We start from the raw sequence: 15,866 nt of genomic DNA, 5'->3' as shown, positions 1-15,866 counted from the left end.
TTCAGTTTTGGTCCTGGACAGCTCAAGAGAAAGAGAGAAAAACAGGGGAGGGTCCAGTGGAGGGCCAACATGATGCTTATGGGACTGGAGAGTTTGGCACATATTTGAAGGACCGGGGCTTATTCAGCCTAAAGAAAAGAAGGCCTAGGGGAGATGCAACCAGTTTTCCAACTCCTAAAAGTTGTATCCCATTTCAAAGGACATGGGGCAATTGGAACAAATTTCTTCAGGGGAAATTCTATTCAGGGCTAGGAAAAACTCTCCACTGTAAAAACATTTGGATACTGCAATATATTGCCCAGAGTAGTGGGATTTTCCTCAGTAGAAATATTCAAGACTTGACTTGACAGGACCTTTGATTTAAGGCCTTGCTTTTTAAAGAAAACCAGCTATCTCCAGAAGTCTTTTCCTTGTCTAAAATTTCCTGTAACTGAAATCATGCCCTCATCTGTTTGTCATGCTGAGATGTGGTAGAGTTCTTCTCAGTGGAATTGCCTTCAGTTGGAGGATTCTTTTGTAGAGAAACACAATTTGTTTTACTTCCTTTTCCTTGTGTTTTCTGCTTATCTCAGGTTTCACTTTCATTTTTTCATTACTTTTTGTTACTGCTTTATTCAAGTTTCGATGAAAGATTTCTGGGGAAAGTCTCACAGCTTCCCTGCACCACCCCCCCCACCCCCCCCTTTTTTTTTTTTTTTCTGTCTTCAGCACCTTATTTGGACGATAGGTCAGTCTTTTTTGTAATCCCTCAGGAGCCTGCATGCCTTACTTGGGTACAGTGCGTGTAGATAGGATGTTTGTATGCTTGCATTGTTTCCCAAGTTGTGTTTGTAGCAGTGGTAAGCCAGGCCCAGTGAGTTTATACCACAAGAAGCCTTTACAGGTTTCAGGAGTTTTCAGGTATTAAAGGGGCACTTGTGGTTTATTTGGAAGGGAGAAAACAATCAATGCTCTTTGGTGTTATTTCAGCTGCTGCTGCTGCTTTCATCATCATGTTGTCAGATGATGGATGAGCTTCTACTCTGCCCATTGATGATGCAAATCTCCTGACTCTCTTGCTCTCATGGAGTTGGATGCTTAGCTTTTTCATAAAGTATGTTATTTTTGAGGCCCTCGTCCCTTTTAGATGTGACTAAAATTAGTCACAAGGCTCATGAGCAGGGGTTTTGGCAGAGGAAGGGGAGGAGCACAAGGATTTCCTCACCGAGCAGCGTTGCAGAGGCTGTGCCGCGCCAGCGGCCTTCCCCGCACAATGAAACTCCACACCTACAGCTGGGGACGCGGCTCAGACGCCATAGCCGAGCACAGGCTACTGCAACACCCCTGCCCTCAGCGCCTCCTGACTTACACTTAAGGGTTACTCGCATCAGAAGCGATCTCCACTGAGGCAAAGTTCGCCCCCTCCCGAGCCCGCCCCTCGGAAAGGCGACACCGCCCGCTCCCATGGGCCACTCTGAGCTGGCGGGACCAGCAGGGGGGCGGGCTTCGGGCTGCGAAATAAGGCGGCCCAGGGCTGGGGTCGGAGCCGTGCGGTCTCCTCATGCGTCCGAGGGAGGGGGAGGGCGGGAGAGCAGCGAAACGATAGGATAGGATAGGATAGGATAGGATAGGATAGGATAGGATAGGATAGGATAGAGAAGGAGAGGAGAGGAGAGGAGAGGAGAGGAGAGGAGAGGAGAGGAGAGGAGAGGAGAGGAGAGAGAAGAGGAAGAAGGGAGGGGAGAGGGAGGAGGGTAAGGGAGAGGAGAGGGGAGGGGAGACAGAGGAGGGGAAGGGAGAGGAGAGGGGAGGGCAGAAGAGGGGAGAGGGAGAGGGGAGGGGAGAGGAGAGGGGAGAGGCAGAGGAGGGAAGGGAGAGGAGAGGGGAGGGAAGAGGGAGAAAAGATGGGAGGGAGGGGGAGGGGAGAGGGAGGGGAAGGGAGGGAGAGAGAAGGGGAAGGGAGAGGAGAGGGGGGGAGGGGAGGGGAGAGAGAAGAGAGGGGAGGAGAGGGCAGGGAAGAGGGAGAGGAGGGTAAGGGAGAGGGGAGGGGAGGGGAGAGAGGAAGGGAAGGGAGAGGAGAGGGAGATGGGAAGGAGAGAGGAGGGGAGAGGGAGAGGAGAGGGGAGGGAGACTGGAGGGAGAAGGGAGGGGAGAGGGAGAGGAGGAGAGGAGAGGGGAGGGGAGAGACAGGGGAGGGGGACTGGAGGGAGAGGGGAGGGGAGAGGGAGAGGAGAGGAGGAAAGGAGAGAGGAGGGGAGAGGGAGAGGAGGGGAAGGGAGGGGGGAGGGGGGGGTAGAGGAGAGGGGAGAGGGAATGGAGGAGAGGAGAGGGGAGAGGACAGGAGAGGGGAGGGGAGGAGAGGGGCTGCTGTCTGTATCGCGTCGTGCCTCATACCTGCCCATACATAAATGTGTCTTGTGAAGGGGTAGCTTGCTGACTCAATAAAGTATCGGATACCCTCAGTGCTGTATGTGTTTTTTTTCATTACCAGTGGCATACTGTCTCAGGTTGCACACTGAGAAAAAGTCTGCTGCTTTGGAGAGACTAGATCAGTGGATTCTATTAAAAAACAAAGCTTTCTAGGTAAAACTGTTCCAGCTTGTGGCAATAATGTGGGCTTTTTTTGGTTTGTTTGTTTGTTGGGTTTTTTGGTTTTTTTTTTTTTTTTTTGGTGAGGCAAGCTTAGACAATATTTTAATACACGTGGAATGACTTTCAAGTGTTTGCATTTTTGCATCTTTTGAGACTTTTCTCCAAGAGATAAGTGCATGTGCTAGTTCAGGCTTGTTTTCCTTTTTTTTTTTCCTCATTCGATTGGTTTGTTTGGTTCTTCAGTTGGCTCATCATCAGGATCAGTAAAATCACTTGCTGAGTAGGTCTTGCATGGTAAACACAGGATTCACTCTACATTCTTGACAATGATTCAAGCAACAAGAGTGGCTTGAAGATTAATACTCAGACAGCACTTTTCATCAAAATATTTTCTGAAAATTTGGGCCTTAATAGACAGCAATTGCCAGCCTTATTACCCAAGTTTGCGACCTGGAATTTGTCTTAGATTTTTTAATTCCTTAGTGATGTCAGAGGGAGTACAGAAGTATTTATAGATTTAGATTTCTTTCAATTAGGTTTTCAAGGTGATATAAAATACTGAAGATATGCCCAGTGTACAAGTGCTCTTATTTGTCAAGTCAACAGCTTTCCAGATTTCTTCGTAAAGCAAAATAACTTGCATTAACTGTATTGTACAAAACCTGTTTTATAAATAGGATTTGTTACACAGTTCATAGTAGTGAAGTATTTATCTAGACTAAGTTTTCAGAGCTTTCTTTGTATTTTCAAATTTACAATATCATAAAAAGGTCAATGCAGAAAAGGTAAATAATGCATTAAAAGAACAAATACTTCCTGTGGAATGCTTTAATTTTATCCTTCTAATTTCCATTCCAAAGAGAATAGCCATATTCTGCATTCATGAATAATCAAAGAACTTTCCAAGTGGCAATTAAAAACCTCGCAGTAGCTAGATGAAGAAAAATGTTTCTTCATTAATAGTTCTATCTACTACTTACACATAGAGGTACAGTAAGGACTGAGCTTGCCATACAGATGTCTTTATGCATTACAAGCTCTGGGATATGGTCCTTTAATATCATGGGCAGAATCTGGTGTTGTGATTTTCATATGTGATCTGTTATGTGAATTTTGTGTACTGGTTTTGTTTTTGTTTTTCACATTTAGCTATTTGCTACTGAACTTCTAATATACTCTTTTTCAAGTCTAGATAAAAAAATTATACAGAGCATACATGTAGTATGGGACACATACTGTATGCTGTATGATGTACGTACATGTCATTCCTAATAAAACTGAAGGAAATTTTAGATTCAGAGCAGTCATGTTGAAGGACCTTCTGCATGCTCTTTTTATTCTGAGTAAGAAGATACTTAAAAATTAATTCAGAGCCTGGAGAGCTGTTGAAAATATGCCAATGGCTGCATACCAAGTCTGTCTCCAATCTGAGTCAATTGTATAATTTACCAGTATTTTCATTAAAAATTTAATGTTACATTTGAAAGAGAGCCTAAGTTCCTTGCTATTGTACATACAGATCAAACAAGTGCCTCCCACTGTATATAAATGATATCTCAATATCATTAATAATAATATTGAAATAAGAGTAGACTAATAGGGAGCATCAAGGATGCGTTTTTGTATATGTGCAAAAAATAAGGGGGGGTGGAACCTCACCCAAGTCTGGGGACTTTACTAAATGCATAATTGCAGACATTTGGAGCAGCTGCAAGTAATGGTGTGGGTTTGAACGAAGTGTCACAAGTTGCTCATAGTTTAAAAAGAAACAACCCCAAACCCACAAACCAGTAATTTCAGCACATAGACCTTGCTTGTCAGACCCATTTTATTTTAGTTGTGGTTGCTCCTGTTAGTGAGTATAGGTACCAGGTACCAGGTTAGTGTTTCCTGCTATGTCGGTCACTAATAATGCCGAGTGCACCACTATTAACTCATACTGAAACTGGAAGCTCTGTGGAGTGGCAGCTGTCTCTTTGACTTGAACTTGAATTAACCTGTATTTGACCAAGGATAGCACAAGATTTATTTGGCAGTAATTTCCTGCAAGCAGAGTTCACTATTTGGTAACAGATGTAGTGCAGCCTCAGCAATAAGCATTGCTTCCTTCTTGGTAGAGCTCAGTACTATGGGTGCTGAGCCTCAGAATGTTAGTCTTGGTGAAAGAGAAGATTAAACTCTCAGAATCTGAACTGAAGAGAGTGTTTGGTTGCTTCTAACTGCCTCCTGAATGTAAAATCCTCTGTGTGAGTTCATTTGTCTCACCCATTTTGATTCTTGGAAATACCTGGCAACTAGAGGTTTCAAAACAGTGAATAAATGCTAATGTTTATATTGCAGTTACCTTCTGCTCGGCTTGTCTCGTGTCTTCGCAAATCTTCTCTGAAGGATATTCTAAAATATACTATATTTTGATATCTACTGTTCATTTCTAGATATGAGGCTTATCCCTGAGCTCTTGTGGATATCCTACATTTTACAAAACCATTTTAAATGGCTTGATATTGTGTAAATTGAAATAATGCTAAAAGAATAGAACTACCCTGTTCTAAAAACCTGTCTAAATTAATAAACTAAAAAAGTGCTTGTGTTAAGCAGAGCTGCTTCATGCATCATTATTTCATGCCAGTTTAACAATTTAGGCTGTTTTTCCCAACCTTAAATAACTAGAAAGCCATAGATGAAGTGAATCTAACAGTTTTTCCAAAGAAGACTATCTTACAATAGCTTTGCCAACTAGTTAGAAACACTAAGATTTGTTGGAAAAAGCAGCAGCTTTCATTTTTTTTATTATCAGTAAGTTAAGCCTTTGCTACCTAGAAATCCATTGTGCCTAATCTCCCGGTTAACAAAATGTGGCAGAACTTTACATGTAACAGTAAGTAGATTCTAAAATTGTGTACATTGTCAGCATAATTAATAATGCTTTTTCAAAACTACTGTCTGCATCATTCATCTCATTGTCAAAATTTTGCTGGATTTCACAACTAAATGTAGTTATAATACTCTACAGGAACTAAGAACTTTGAATTGTAGCCCTTTAGAAGCCATTTGCTTTTACTGTGAAAAATTACCATAAATTTGAGGTTCTGAAAATATAAGAGGGAAGAAAATAATTTCTCTAATACTATGTACCCTCTAAATGTAAGGAGTATTTAACAACAAGTGTTTAGAGTTGGCAATGCCACAATGAATTACAAACTGCTATGTGTTAATTCTCCTTACAACTAGCTTGGAATATATCACACACATGGTGCATCAGATGTTTTTGAGGAGAAAAGGAAATCATATTTTTTTTTTTAACGAAGTAAATTTTTGTGTTCTGTGATACTGGAAATGGCACTATACAATTCATGCCACAAAACCATTTTAGAAACATCCAAAAGCCAATTTTTGTCTCTGCAGAATTATTGTTAAAAATAACAAGCTTTAGCTCTGATTAAGACAGATCACTACATGGGAAAAAAAAATTATTCTGTGTGTGTATATTTAGAGAGCCAGTAGATGAATGGCCGAGAGGTTCCCACTAGACCCAATTCCCAGTCTGATGAAAAATGTGGTAACGTGTAACTGCTGACTCCAGTGGAAATAATTATTTCTGATTCAAGACTATACTTGAAGAGCCATATTTTAAATACTGGCTTAAACTTCTGTCCACAATGTAAGAATACTTACCAAAAGAGCATAGAAACATCAAAGCTTCTGCAGGTGTGGTAGTATGTACAACTTTCAACTGCAGAATCATGCCTTCTGCTATGCTGCTACTGCAGTTTCCCACTATTCTAGTTGTGTCCATGCTAGCTCAACATCTCTCAACTGGAAGGAAACAGAATTAATCTGTGGGCAAAACTCTAGTTTCTTCACTTGCGCAGCCAGCTAGAGGCCAAGCAAAGGTTTTTTGTATATATACATTTTGTATATGTTGTTGAGTCATATGGAAGCCCTGATGAGTGACCTGCCCTCACCAGAGAGAGGAGGTTTCTAGGACACAATCTGCAGCAGGAAGAGGGAAGACTGTTTCATCCATGGGCTGAGAGGCAGGAGACCAGAAAATGTGACATGTTTGCTGAGTGAACAAAGGGTGGGAACGTGAAAGGTGGGGTTAGGTAAGTCAAGATACAAGACATTTAATGTAAATACGTGCAGACACGGACCCAGCCCATTTAAAAAAAAAAAAAAAAAAAAAAAAAAAGTAGTTTTGCAGATCTAAAATCAGTGGTCTGTACCTGTCTCAAGAAGAAAAAAGCTTGGAGCAGTGGGTCACCATGTGCTTCACAGTACCTCAGAAAGAAATGAAGGTGTCTGAGGAGACAGATCTTCCTTTGGCAGGATAAGGGGCAGCAGGAGTATTGCCAGCTAAGTTGTCATCTTTCATGTTTTGTATCTTCATTCATTGTCAGATGTCTAGGGAGCTTAGAACTTCCATAACCTTGCAAAGTCTCTCTAGGTTGCCCCCCTTCAAGATTTCTCTTTTTGATAAATACAAAGTTTAGGAAAGAACAAAGCCTTTTTGAGCAAAGAAAAGGAGGAAGAAGAGTAGCTTTCCTTCATGTGGACTGAATGAAATAGTTGCCACTTTTCCCCAACACTTCTTCCCCAGTTCACCTGTTTTGTGCAATCTCTTCATTAATGTGAAATATCAAGTGATGAAACAGAACAAAGGGCATTTTGTAAATCAATGATCATGCGTTATACTTTTATAATTAATTTTATTTTTAATTTATACCAGACTGTTTTAAATGTAGCATAACCACAAGTACTGTTTTAGAAAATGGGCTAGTTTGTTCTTTGTCACAGACTTTACTATTAGTTACTAGGTTGAGCTAGAACAGAAGTTATTAGTGCTTGCTATTTGGAAAAAAAAGAAAAAGCAGAAGCTATTTTGGTTTGTTATTCAGCACTCCTGTTTCACTAGAGTAATGCAGGCAGAGATTCTGACTGGCCCAACGATTCTGTCACCTTGGATCTGATTCTGCAAAGCACTAAACAGTGCAGACCTCCTGTTGTGGTAGAAGTAAGAGCAGTCAGCATGTTGTAGCAGGTGGAACTTTCAACAGTCAGCAGCAGCATGAGACAGAAGAAAATTTGATCTTGTATGGGAAGGGTTGGTTCCTCTTTTCACTGTTAATTAATTTCTGTGTCTTCATATACAAAGCTAAAGCAGAACCTTGCTCAGTAGCTCAACATGCACACTATAAATATAAAAAAGAGAAGATTCTGCCACCTTGCTTTTATTTACTGGATGTGTATGATTAGAAATGCTATGTATCATTCTGATTCAAACATATAATATATGTTTCTAATACTGTGAAGGTCAACCACTATTGCATTGCTCTAGCACTGGTGTAGGACAGAGGGTTTAATTTGGTTCTAGCTAAAATTTAACTTCTCTCCCTCTAACTGCATTACATGCTCTTCTCAAACAGTTCTTTTCCTAGAGGATTTTCACATTGAAGCATTTAGTTTAGAAACTCATGAACATTTTAAATATTTGAAAGCAGTAATAAAAAAGGTCAGTTATTTCTAAAATAAACACAACATTTGAAGCAGAATCATATTTTAATAAAATTAAATCTAAGTATTCACAAAGCATTATGCACATACAGTACATACTGTATTAAAAGCCTACAGACCTTAATAATTTTATTCTAATGTAGTCAGCTTTGGACACAAGCTAAGCTTACTTGTTTTATAATAAGAAAGTTTACAATTGTTCCTGAAAGTGATTTTACATATATACATATGTATATATCTATCTATAGCTATACTCCTACATGTAAGTGTAGGTATATACACACACCTGTGTACATGTGTGCATATGAATATATACACACATACATACACACTTATGTACATATATAAAATACACACATGCACACATACAGGAGTGTGTGTGTGGTGTATGTGTGTGTCCACATCCATATATACCCTGTCTAGGATCACCGTAGAGAGGCCAGACAGTAAAAATAGATAACTGCAACCAACCATCCTAATCATTATAAAACAATAATATGCGAAGTATTTTTTTAATTAAACAGATTGTTAATGATTTGTATCGAACAAAAGGAGCACAGTCTTCTGTATTATATAGAAATTATATTTATTGCATTTGATTATATTGGTGTGACAGATGAAGTGTCCTGCCTACTGAGGACAGATAACTTCTATGATGTGATGTTTTTATTTGTTTATTTTTAATGTACTGGAAACAAATTATTAATTTAATGCAGTTTTGTGGATGCAAGCTATGGTGATTTTTTACAGCTTGTGGCAGAGTATTCCTGTCTCTTAAAATACAGCCATACTTCAACTGATTTGGAAGGAAGCTGGTTTCTCTGTCCTAATTGTTTCAAACCCAGAAGACTTGGTTACCTTATTCTTTCTGAAGATTCACTGTGATTTATTGTAAAATGCTCACTACAAGAAAGATAAATTAATTCTCAAGTGAGCTAGAAGAAGATTTTGCTTGGATTTTAACTTGGTCAGTTAGGAGTTTTTTCTATGTGAATTATTGTTATTGGTCTCCTATTTGTCTGAAGACATATCCACAATAAAATACTATTTCCATGATACCAGTAAATGGTAGTCTCCATGCAATGTAAACTGTAATTTCAGAACATGCATGTTATTTAAAAAAAATAAAAATATAAGGTGCCTTGAGAATGCTGGCAGTTTTACATTTGGAACATACAGTTAGTGTGTGTGTATATATATATATATATATATACATCAGAACTGCTCAACTTTACCTTACAAGCATCGGATTTAGGAAAATATACAGTACTTTTGCATAATGGTATATTCCTTGTAGCCCCTGAGTCAAGTATAGAGGATTTAAATACAAAAAAAAAAAAAAAAAAAAAAGGAAAAACAGCCATTAAAAGCACTTAAATTTTTATGTGAAGTAATAGTATAAAAGTATTATTTCCCAGGAAGACCAGGATCAGAAACATGCCTATGAAGACTCATGATTCCTACAGTGCTTAGTGAAGATTCTGGCAAGGAAGGGTGCCTAACTGGCTGGAGAAAAGTTTTACAATGCTGGGGCGGACACTCTACAGACTGGTCACGTTCTTGATGTAAAAAAGAAGCCAGGTTGTCTTCTGAGGCTGTGTTAAGATGTACTCCACTTGAGAGGGATTCTTTGGATTTAAGTTTTGATTTTTCAAGGTCTAGAAATTCAGGACACTGGAAGGGAAGAGAAGAAACAGGATGGTAATAATTAAATCAGTCTCTTCCAGGCTCTTGTTCTGCTCAAAATTAGTACATTCAGAGACTTGCTGGAAAGCCATGTTTGAAAATTAAGCAGTGTACTGAAATACTTTTGCATTTAATTTAATGTAATTTTATGCAATTCTGTTGATCAAATGTAGAAGCCTGGAGACCTTGTACTCTCGTCATACTTGCTCATATGACATCAAGATCCACGTATGCACGGGCCTTTCTGAAGGACGGAATGTTCTTGAGACCCGATTTAGAAGTGTGGATTTCAACATACTTGAATTTGCAGATTTGTTTCAGAATGTAACTCTGGAATTGCGGAATTCCGAACATTATAAACATTTGGGTTTCAGTCTCAACATGCAGTTCTTCATTTTCTAACTCTTAATTTGTGTGAAGTGTGCAGTGAACCTGCTGGTGTTTGCAGAGGGTGGCCACATTTTTGTTCATCCATATGGGTGTGTCCTGGTTTGGGCCAGGATAGAGGTGATTTTCTGTCTTGTACTTTTGCTTTTAGCTAAGTCTCCTGTAAGTAGTTGCACTTGCTGAAATTAACAGCAAGTTTCTCAGACAGTGTGTGTTTCTAGGACTGATAACACTTGATGTTTATAGTTACTGCTAGAGACTGGTATGCAGAGCCAAGGACACTGCTCAGCTCTGAGGAAAACATAAAGAGATCCCACCTGCATCCCTCCTTTGGGGAGGAACAGACAAGATAGATGCCAGAATTGACCAAACAGAGTATTCCATCCCATATACGTCATCCTCAGTATAAATTTGAGGGATCACGAGGGCCAAGCCAGATTTCCTGCTTCCAGCTTCCGGCTGCCTGCCCTTGCTGCCTTTCCTGCTTCCATTCCTTCACCCCGGCATCCTGGAAGGATCCCGTCCGTTTGCCTGCCTGTGGTCCTGATCCGTGCCAGCCCTTATCTGTGTGTTCCTGCCTCCAGTTCCCGACTGCTGCCGACTCCAGGAGTCCAGCCTGAACTTTCCCAGGGCTGCCCTGCAGCCTCGGTGGTGACGTGAGAGCTATTGGGGGAGAGGGGGGAGGAATGTGGTATCCATTTTCTTGTATATTTGTATATATTTATTAATTTTTCCTATTAATCATTACTGTTTCATTAAAGTTGTGTAGTTTAGTTTCCAACCCATAAGTCTCTCTCCCTTATTCTCTCTCCTTTCTTATCGGGGAGGAGAGAGAGATTAATAGAGAGCGTCTGTTACTCGGTTTAATTGCCGGGCCAGTGTTAAACCGTGACAGGGTGTATGTTTTGTGCAGGTATATGCATGATGAGTTTGGACTTCTGAAAATTACTGTGGGGCATTTATCCATGTGAACAGATGCCTTCTAGATGGGTTTTCCTTACTGAGCCCACAGGTGTTCCAGCATATGCACAGAGAGTGAGACATCCAAGCACTCTGTATTTACTGGTTATATGCTATGTGTCTGACCTGAGATTTCTAGACATGCAGCGTCCTGTTTGCAAACAACATACCAAATCTCTGCCCAAGCTGTTAAAGTCCAGCTTGGAAGATCATCAAATGTTACCTGATGAGAACTGGGGTGAAAAATATTTATTGGGAAATGCAGGTATGTCCCAGCTCTGTATGTTTGTATTTCCAGCAGTAGTAAGGGACTGGATGTGAGAATCATTTTAGCCCTTCCTGCTCCTCTATCTGTATAACCACTGTGGTGCTGGACCTGTTGGGCACTTTCAGGTGTTTTTCAGGACTTCATGAATGGGATTTATGGCAGATGCAGCCATGCAGGCAGGTCTGATGCTTAGAAAGTGAGGTTTACATCCATGTCTAGTATTTGTCATTTCTGCTAAATTTTTTGAAGAGCATGTAAGTAAATCCATCTGATTATAAAATAAGTAATTGTATGGATCTCTACAGCCCCTACAGAAAATGTGGCCTCTTGAAACTGTACTATTTAAGTCCACTGGGGAGGTTCTCAGTCAAAATAATGACTTCATATTCCTTAAATTAGTGAACAAGCACCTAGATCACTATGCATTTCTTCCATTGCAAGTGAGAAAGGTGAGCAAACCTCTTCTTGGAGATGAACATACCTGAGATGAAGGACTGAAACTTCTGTCTGTTTTAATCGATGCTGCAGGCTGAAGCTTTTGTACCACCCGGGCTGCTGGCTGCTGATAGTCTGTGCCTGCAGTCACCATGCTATAGGCAGGTGGAATGAGTGTTGACTGCCTTTGCAGAAGCTGCAGGATGGTTTGGATGTCAGCAGTCATCTGGGACTCAAGCCTAGAGAAGTAACACAGAATCTGTTAACTCACCGTAAGGAACAGCTATATTTTAACGTTCTGATTATAGATGCATTCAAGAGGGACCTGCAGCTCACTAATGAAGCACACTACTGCTTGTTGTGCCGTGACCGTGTCTTACATGGGAAAGAACAGAAGAGGGAGTAGCGAGCCCTTCCAAAGCTTGAGCTTTCCTTTGCAGAACATACCTGTACGCTTTTCTCGGGTCTTTTTGCTATCTTAAGACTGAGTTCATTACTGCCCTTATCTTTGCAACATAAAGTAACACAGAGGACTTTGGTTGAAATTAACTCTAATAAATGCATTCTCTTCCCTGTAACTAAATTCATTTGCACTGGCTGAGGATGAGACGCTATTTCAGATGGACCTGAAAATTAATTAATTCTGATATTCCCAATGCTAATACAATGCACTGAAATAAGCAGAAAACCACATTTGTGTTTTTCCACAGTTAGAAAATGAAAGATGTTTTCAATATAATTTCTACAAGTCAGCTCAAGTCTCTTTACTGAGAAAATTTATTCAGACTCATTCAGGCCTCAGAATTAATAGCAACATTTCTGATGTTCAAATTTAGTAGCTTTTTCTCTTTTTTTCCTGTTTCATACATTTTTATATGACTTCTGAAGCACTTGAGCTGCTTATGTTGATCATACTTACAATTCTGCTGCACTGAAATGATTTTCAAATGGTCTTGCCAAACTCAACAACAGGTAATACCTACAGTGCCTCTCCAGCTGCTGGAAGGCTACAGAACATGCTATGACAGACTGCTATGTAGACATTAGACATATGACCTTCTGTATTGCAGCTCATCTGACAGAGTAGACAAATTTTTGTCAGCAGCCTGTGATGTTGTGACTGTTATTACTTGGGCTCCTACAGCAACAGAATTGATCCTGATTTTTGCTTTTACTGAGTGCTTCATTGTTTGATATTTTTTATTATGTTGGAGTTGTCCATTGCATGTGTAATTTATTTATAAAAGCATCTATGAAATTAATCCAAAAGCTATGCCCAAAGGATTTTTTAGGATGCATTTCTTCCTTTTTCAGGAAAAGCTTGTTCTGTGGCATTAGCTTTCATAAAGAAAGGCCTAAAAATGGAGATTGCTGTTAACATGCCCTACTTGCCCTCTTTTTCAGCTCCCTTGGTTTCCTTGCTGCTTGCAAATGTGCTGATCTCACACAGGCACGATGATGATTCCACAGGGAAAATCCTGCAGCAGCAGCATGACACCATCAAGGGACCTCCCATCTGCTAAACCTGGGCCTCAACATCTCGGTGAATAAAAGGGATTTAGCACTGTAGTAATTGCATTGATAACTGTTTTTGGCTTAGAATTAATGCCAAAATTGCTCCCTTCTTACTTTGTTAGCACTTGATGGTTGCATCATACTTTGAAGCAAAGAGTACCTCTAGTAGTCTTTATCATTATTGCATAGGTAACTTCTCCCTCCTTTCTCCAAAATTTAAATAAGTCCATGTTGTGCCACCCAAGGATGAATAAACAGGAAAACCACAGATGCTTGGCCCAGAGCCTCCTTGAAATTCCAATTGCATAAAAAGGAGAACCAGAGATATCTTTAGGGACTTCTTCCTTGTACAATGGTTTTCCAGCCTTGTATAGCCATTAAATAATTGATATGTCAAGCCTCTGACATGGTATGGAAAAGGTCAGGAAGAAGTGATCCTGCTTTTTAGTCTATCAGGTCAGATCTGCCTTAAGCAGGATAGAATATTGTCTTTTATAGTCATAGAAAGCCTAGAAAAGCCCCAAATCCTGAAATTATGAAAAACTTTAAAACCTTAAAAGAGGTAAAGGATAAAATGATTTTGAAAAAATCCATATCAATTTAAATCTTAGTTTATCAGCAATAAGGATATTTTCTCACTCAAAAATTGCATAAGAATTTGACAAAACAATGGGTAAATTTGAGAACTAACTTCAGTATCAAGAGCTTAAGACTTTGGTAAAAGAAATGTAGCCCAAAAGACTACACACAATTGATGGGAAGCATGCAGCTGTTTGTTATGTGACATTGACATTTACTTAGATTGCTCAACTGTACTGCAAATAGAACCTACAGCAATTTAGGCTTACATGTTAAAAATGTCTTTTTAATGTACTGTGTAGTATTAAGAAATTAAAAGTGCTATGCTTTTATTGGCTTATGGCAGATGAAGAAACCAGTGTGCTGCTAACCCGGCTTTAAACCAATTGCTAAAATATGAGCACAGAATGCCAGTGGAGAGCTTCTAAAGTATAATTAGGGCTGAGTGCTTTTTATAGTATTTGCCATGGAAAAATATTGAAAATAATGGAATTACAGAGTGAAAATAATAAAAAAGCCACAGACCTCAGCATAGGGCAATTTGAAATTAAGCTAAGTTACATGGTAAATTATAGTGTAGGATGGATCAAAATTCAGTAACCTTATTTTTAAAATGCTATAAGCCATGCTACTTAGCTGCCAGCAGAATAGTATATCAGAAAGCAAAAGAGAGATGGAGGAGACATTTTATTAAGCAAAGGTAATAATGGATTCTGACAAACAAAGCATCTGTTTTCTAACAGGTAATAGTATTTTGCATTTGCATTCTCCCATGCCTTATTTCTATAGGTTCAATTGCAAAATCAATGCATCAAAAAGAGAATTTGTCTTTTTTGAACATGGCAGATGGTTTTCTTTGGATCTCCAGGAAAGAAAAAGTACTTCAGATACTGAAGATACTGAAAATTGAGTTTTGTGAACATGTAGAGAATACCTAAGAATAACTGGTAAGGAAACAGCATTCTGGGTGAGGTGAGATTTAAATTTAGCAAGTTTAGATGCCTCACCACAGCTTCTTTGTTAAAAAGCTGGTCTCAGAAACAGTAAATTGAGTAGAGGGGCTCTTATGCAAGGAAATTCAGAGTAGCTAATGTGGGTACCTAGAGGCAAATGGCATGAATATTCTGGCAATGAATTTAAAATTTTGTACCCAGCATTCCCAGAATAGGTTATTCCTAGAACATGGAAGGTTAAACTTAAGTATCATCTGAGGTCCTCTGTACTAGATATAAACAAGAATGTGATATTTCCATCAGGCATATATTTGTACTTTTGAACTTCTGAATATCCAAATGCTTTTGGGAATTTCCTGTGCAAATTCATTCCTCTTGTAGTGTATGTTAATATGTTAATAATGTACTCTCTCACACGTATTCTTTTTTTTGGTCACATCTCTATTTTTACCTGTTGAGTTGTTCTTGAAGTAAATCTAATCGATTCTCCACTTCCCCATATAAAAAGTCACTTTCAGTTTCACAGATGCCCCACGTAACATGGGGTAATGCTGACTGAGCTGGGGAGTCCTGGTACTCCTGGATGTTCTCCTGCTCCCAGTCTCTTTTATCAGTGATATCTGGTGGAAAACAAACCATATACAGTGTTTCATATTCATGTTGCTAGAGAAAGGTTGCTACCCCTAAAGCATTCCATGTACCAGTGTTTCTCAAAACCCTCAGTCAAAAAAAGGTATGCTGGCACATTGCCTTTCAGGCAGTGTTTTTCAAACACTATTTGATCCTCACTGCTATTTAAAAAAAAATAATATACAAATTAGGACATTGAAGGATTATAAAATTCTAGCATAAAAATAGCAACATACTAACTTTTTGAAACTGTAGGTAAACAAGTAGTTTTGTGTAGTCAGTGCCATCAGAGTTCTGCCACTGAATGGCTGCTATTTCTTTAGGCTTTTTTCTCTAAATTTACCAATAAAACACCCATTTTTTTTCAA

The 15,866-nt window shown here is 39.4% G+C and overlaps 1 protein-coding gene and 1 long non-coding RNA gene across 4 annotated transcripts in view; one reads left to right on the top strand and one right to left on the bottom strand.

Moving 5' to 3' along the window:
- Window positions 1-15,866, top strand: part of LOC139797750 (uncharacterized) — a 22,322-nt gene extending 6,456 nt beyond the window's left edge. The window contains exons 2-3 of the long non-coding RNA XR_011726576.1: window positions 11,915-12,093; window positions 13,226-15,866. This is a non-coding gene — a long non-coding RNA (uncharacterized lncRNA). The remainder of the gene's footprint in view (window positions 1-11,914; window positions 12,094-13,225) is intronic.
- KCNH7 (potassium voltage-gated channel subfamily H member 7) overlaps window positions 7,267-15,866 on the bottom strand; it is a 212,126-nt gene continuing 203,526 nt past the window's right edge. For all 3 annotated transcript variants that reach the window (XM_071747510.1, XM_071747511.1, XM_071747512.1), the window contains 3 exons: window positions 15,320-15,488; window positions 11,868-12,060; window positions 7,267-9,759 (listed from right to left, as the gene is read on the bottom strand). In XM_071747510.1, coding sequence (XP_071603611.1) covers window positions 9,493-9,759; window positions 11,868-12,060; window positions 15,320-15,488 — 629 coding nt within the window. In that variant the 3' untranslated portion in view covers window positions 7,267-9,492. The remainder of the gene's footprint in view (window positions 9,760-11,867; window positions 12,061-15,319; window positions 15,489-15,866) is intronic.

The sequence above is a fragment of the Heliangelus exortis genome, chromosome 6 (assembly GCF_036169615.1).
Source record: "Heliangelus exortis chromosome 6, bHelExo1.hap1, whole genome shotgun sequence".
NCBI lineage: Eukaryota > Metazoa > Chordata > Aves > Apodiformes > Trochilidae > Heliangelus > Heliangelus exortis.
Note: the sequence above shows the minus strand (reverse complement) of the source record. Positions and strands in the feature narration are given on the sequence as shown.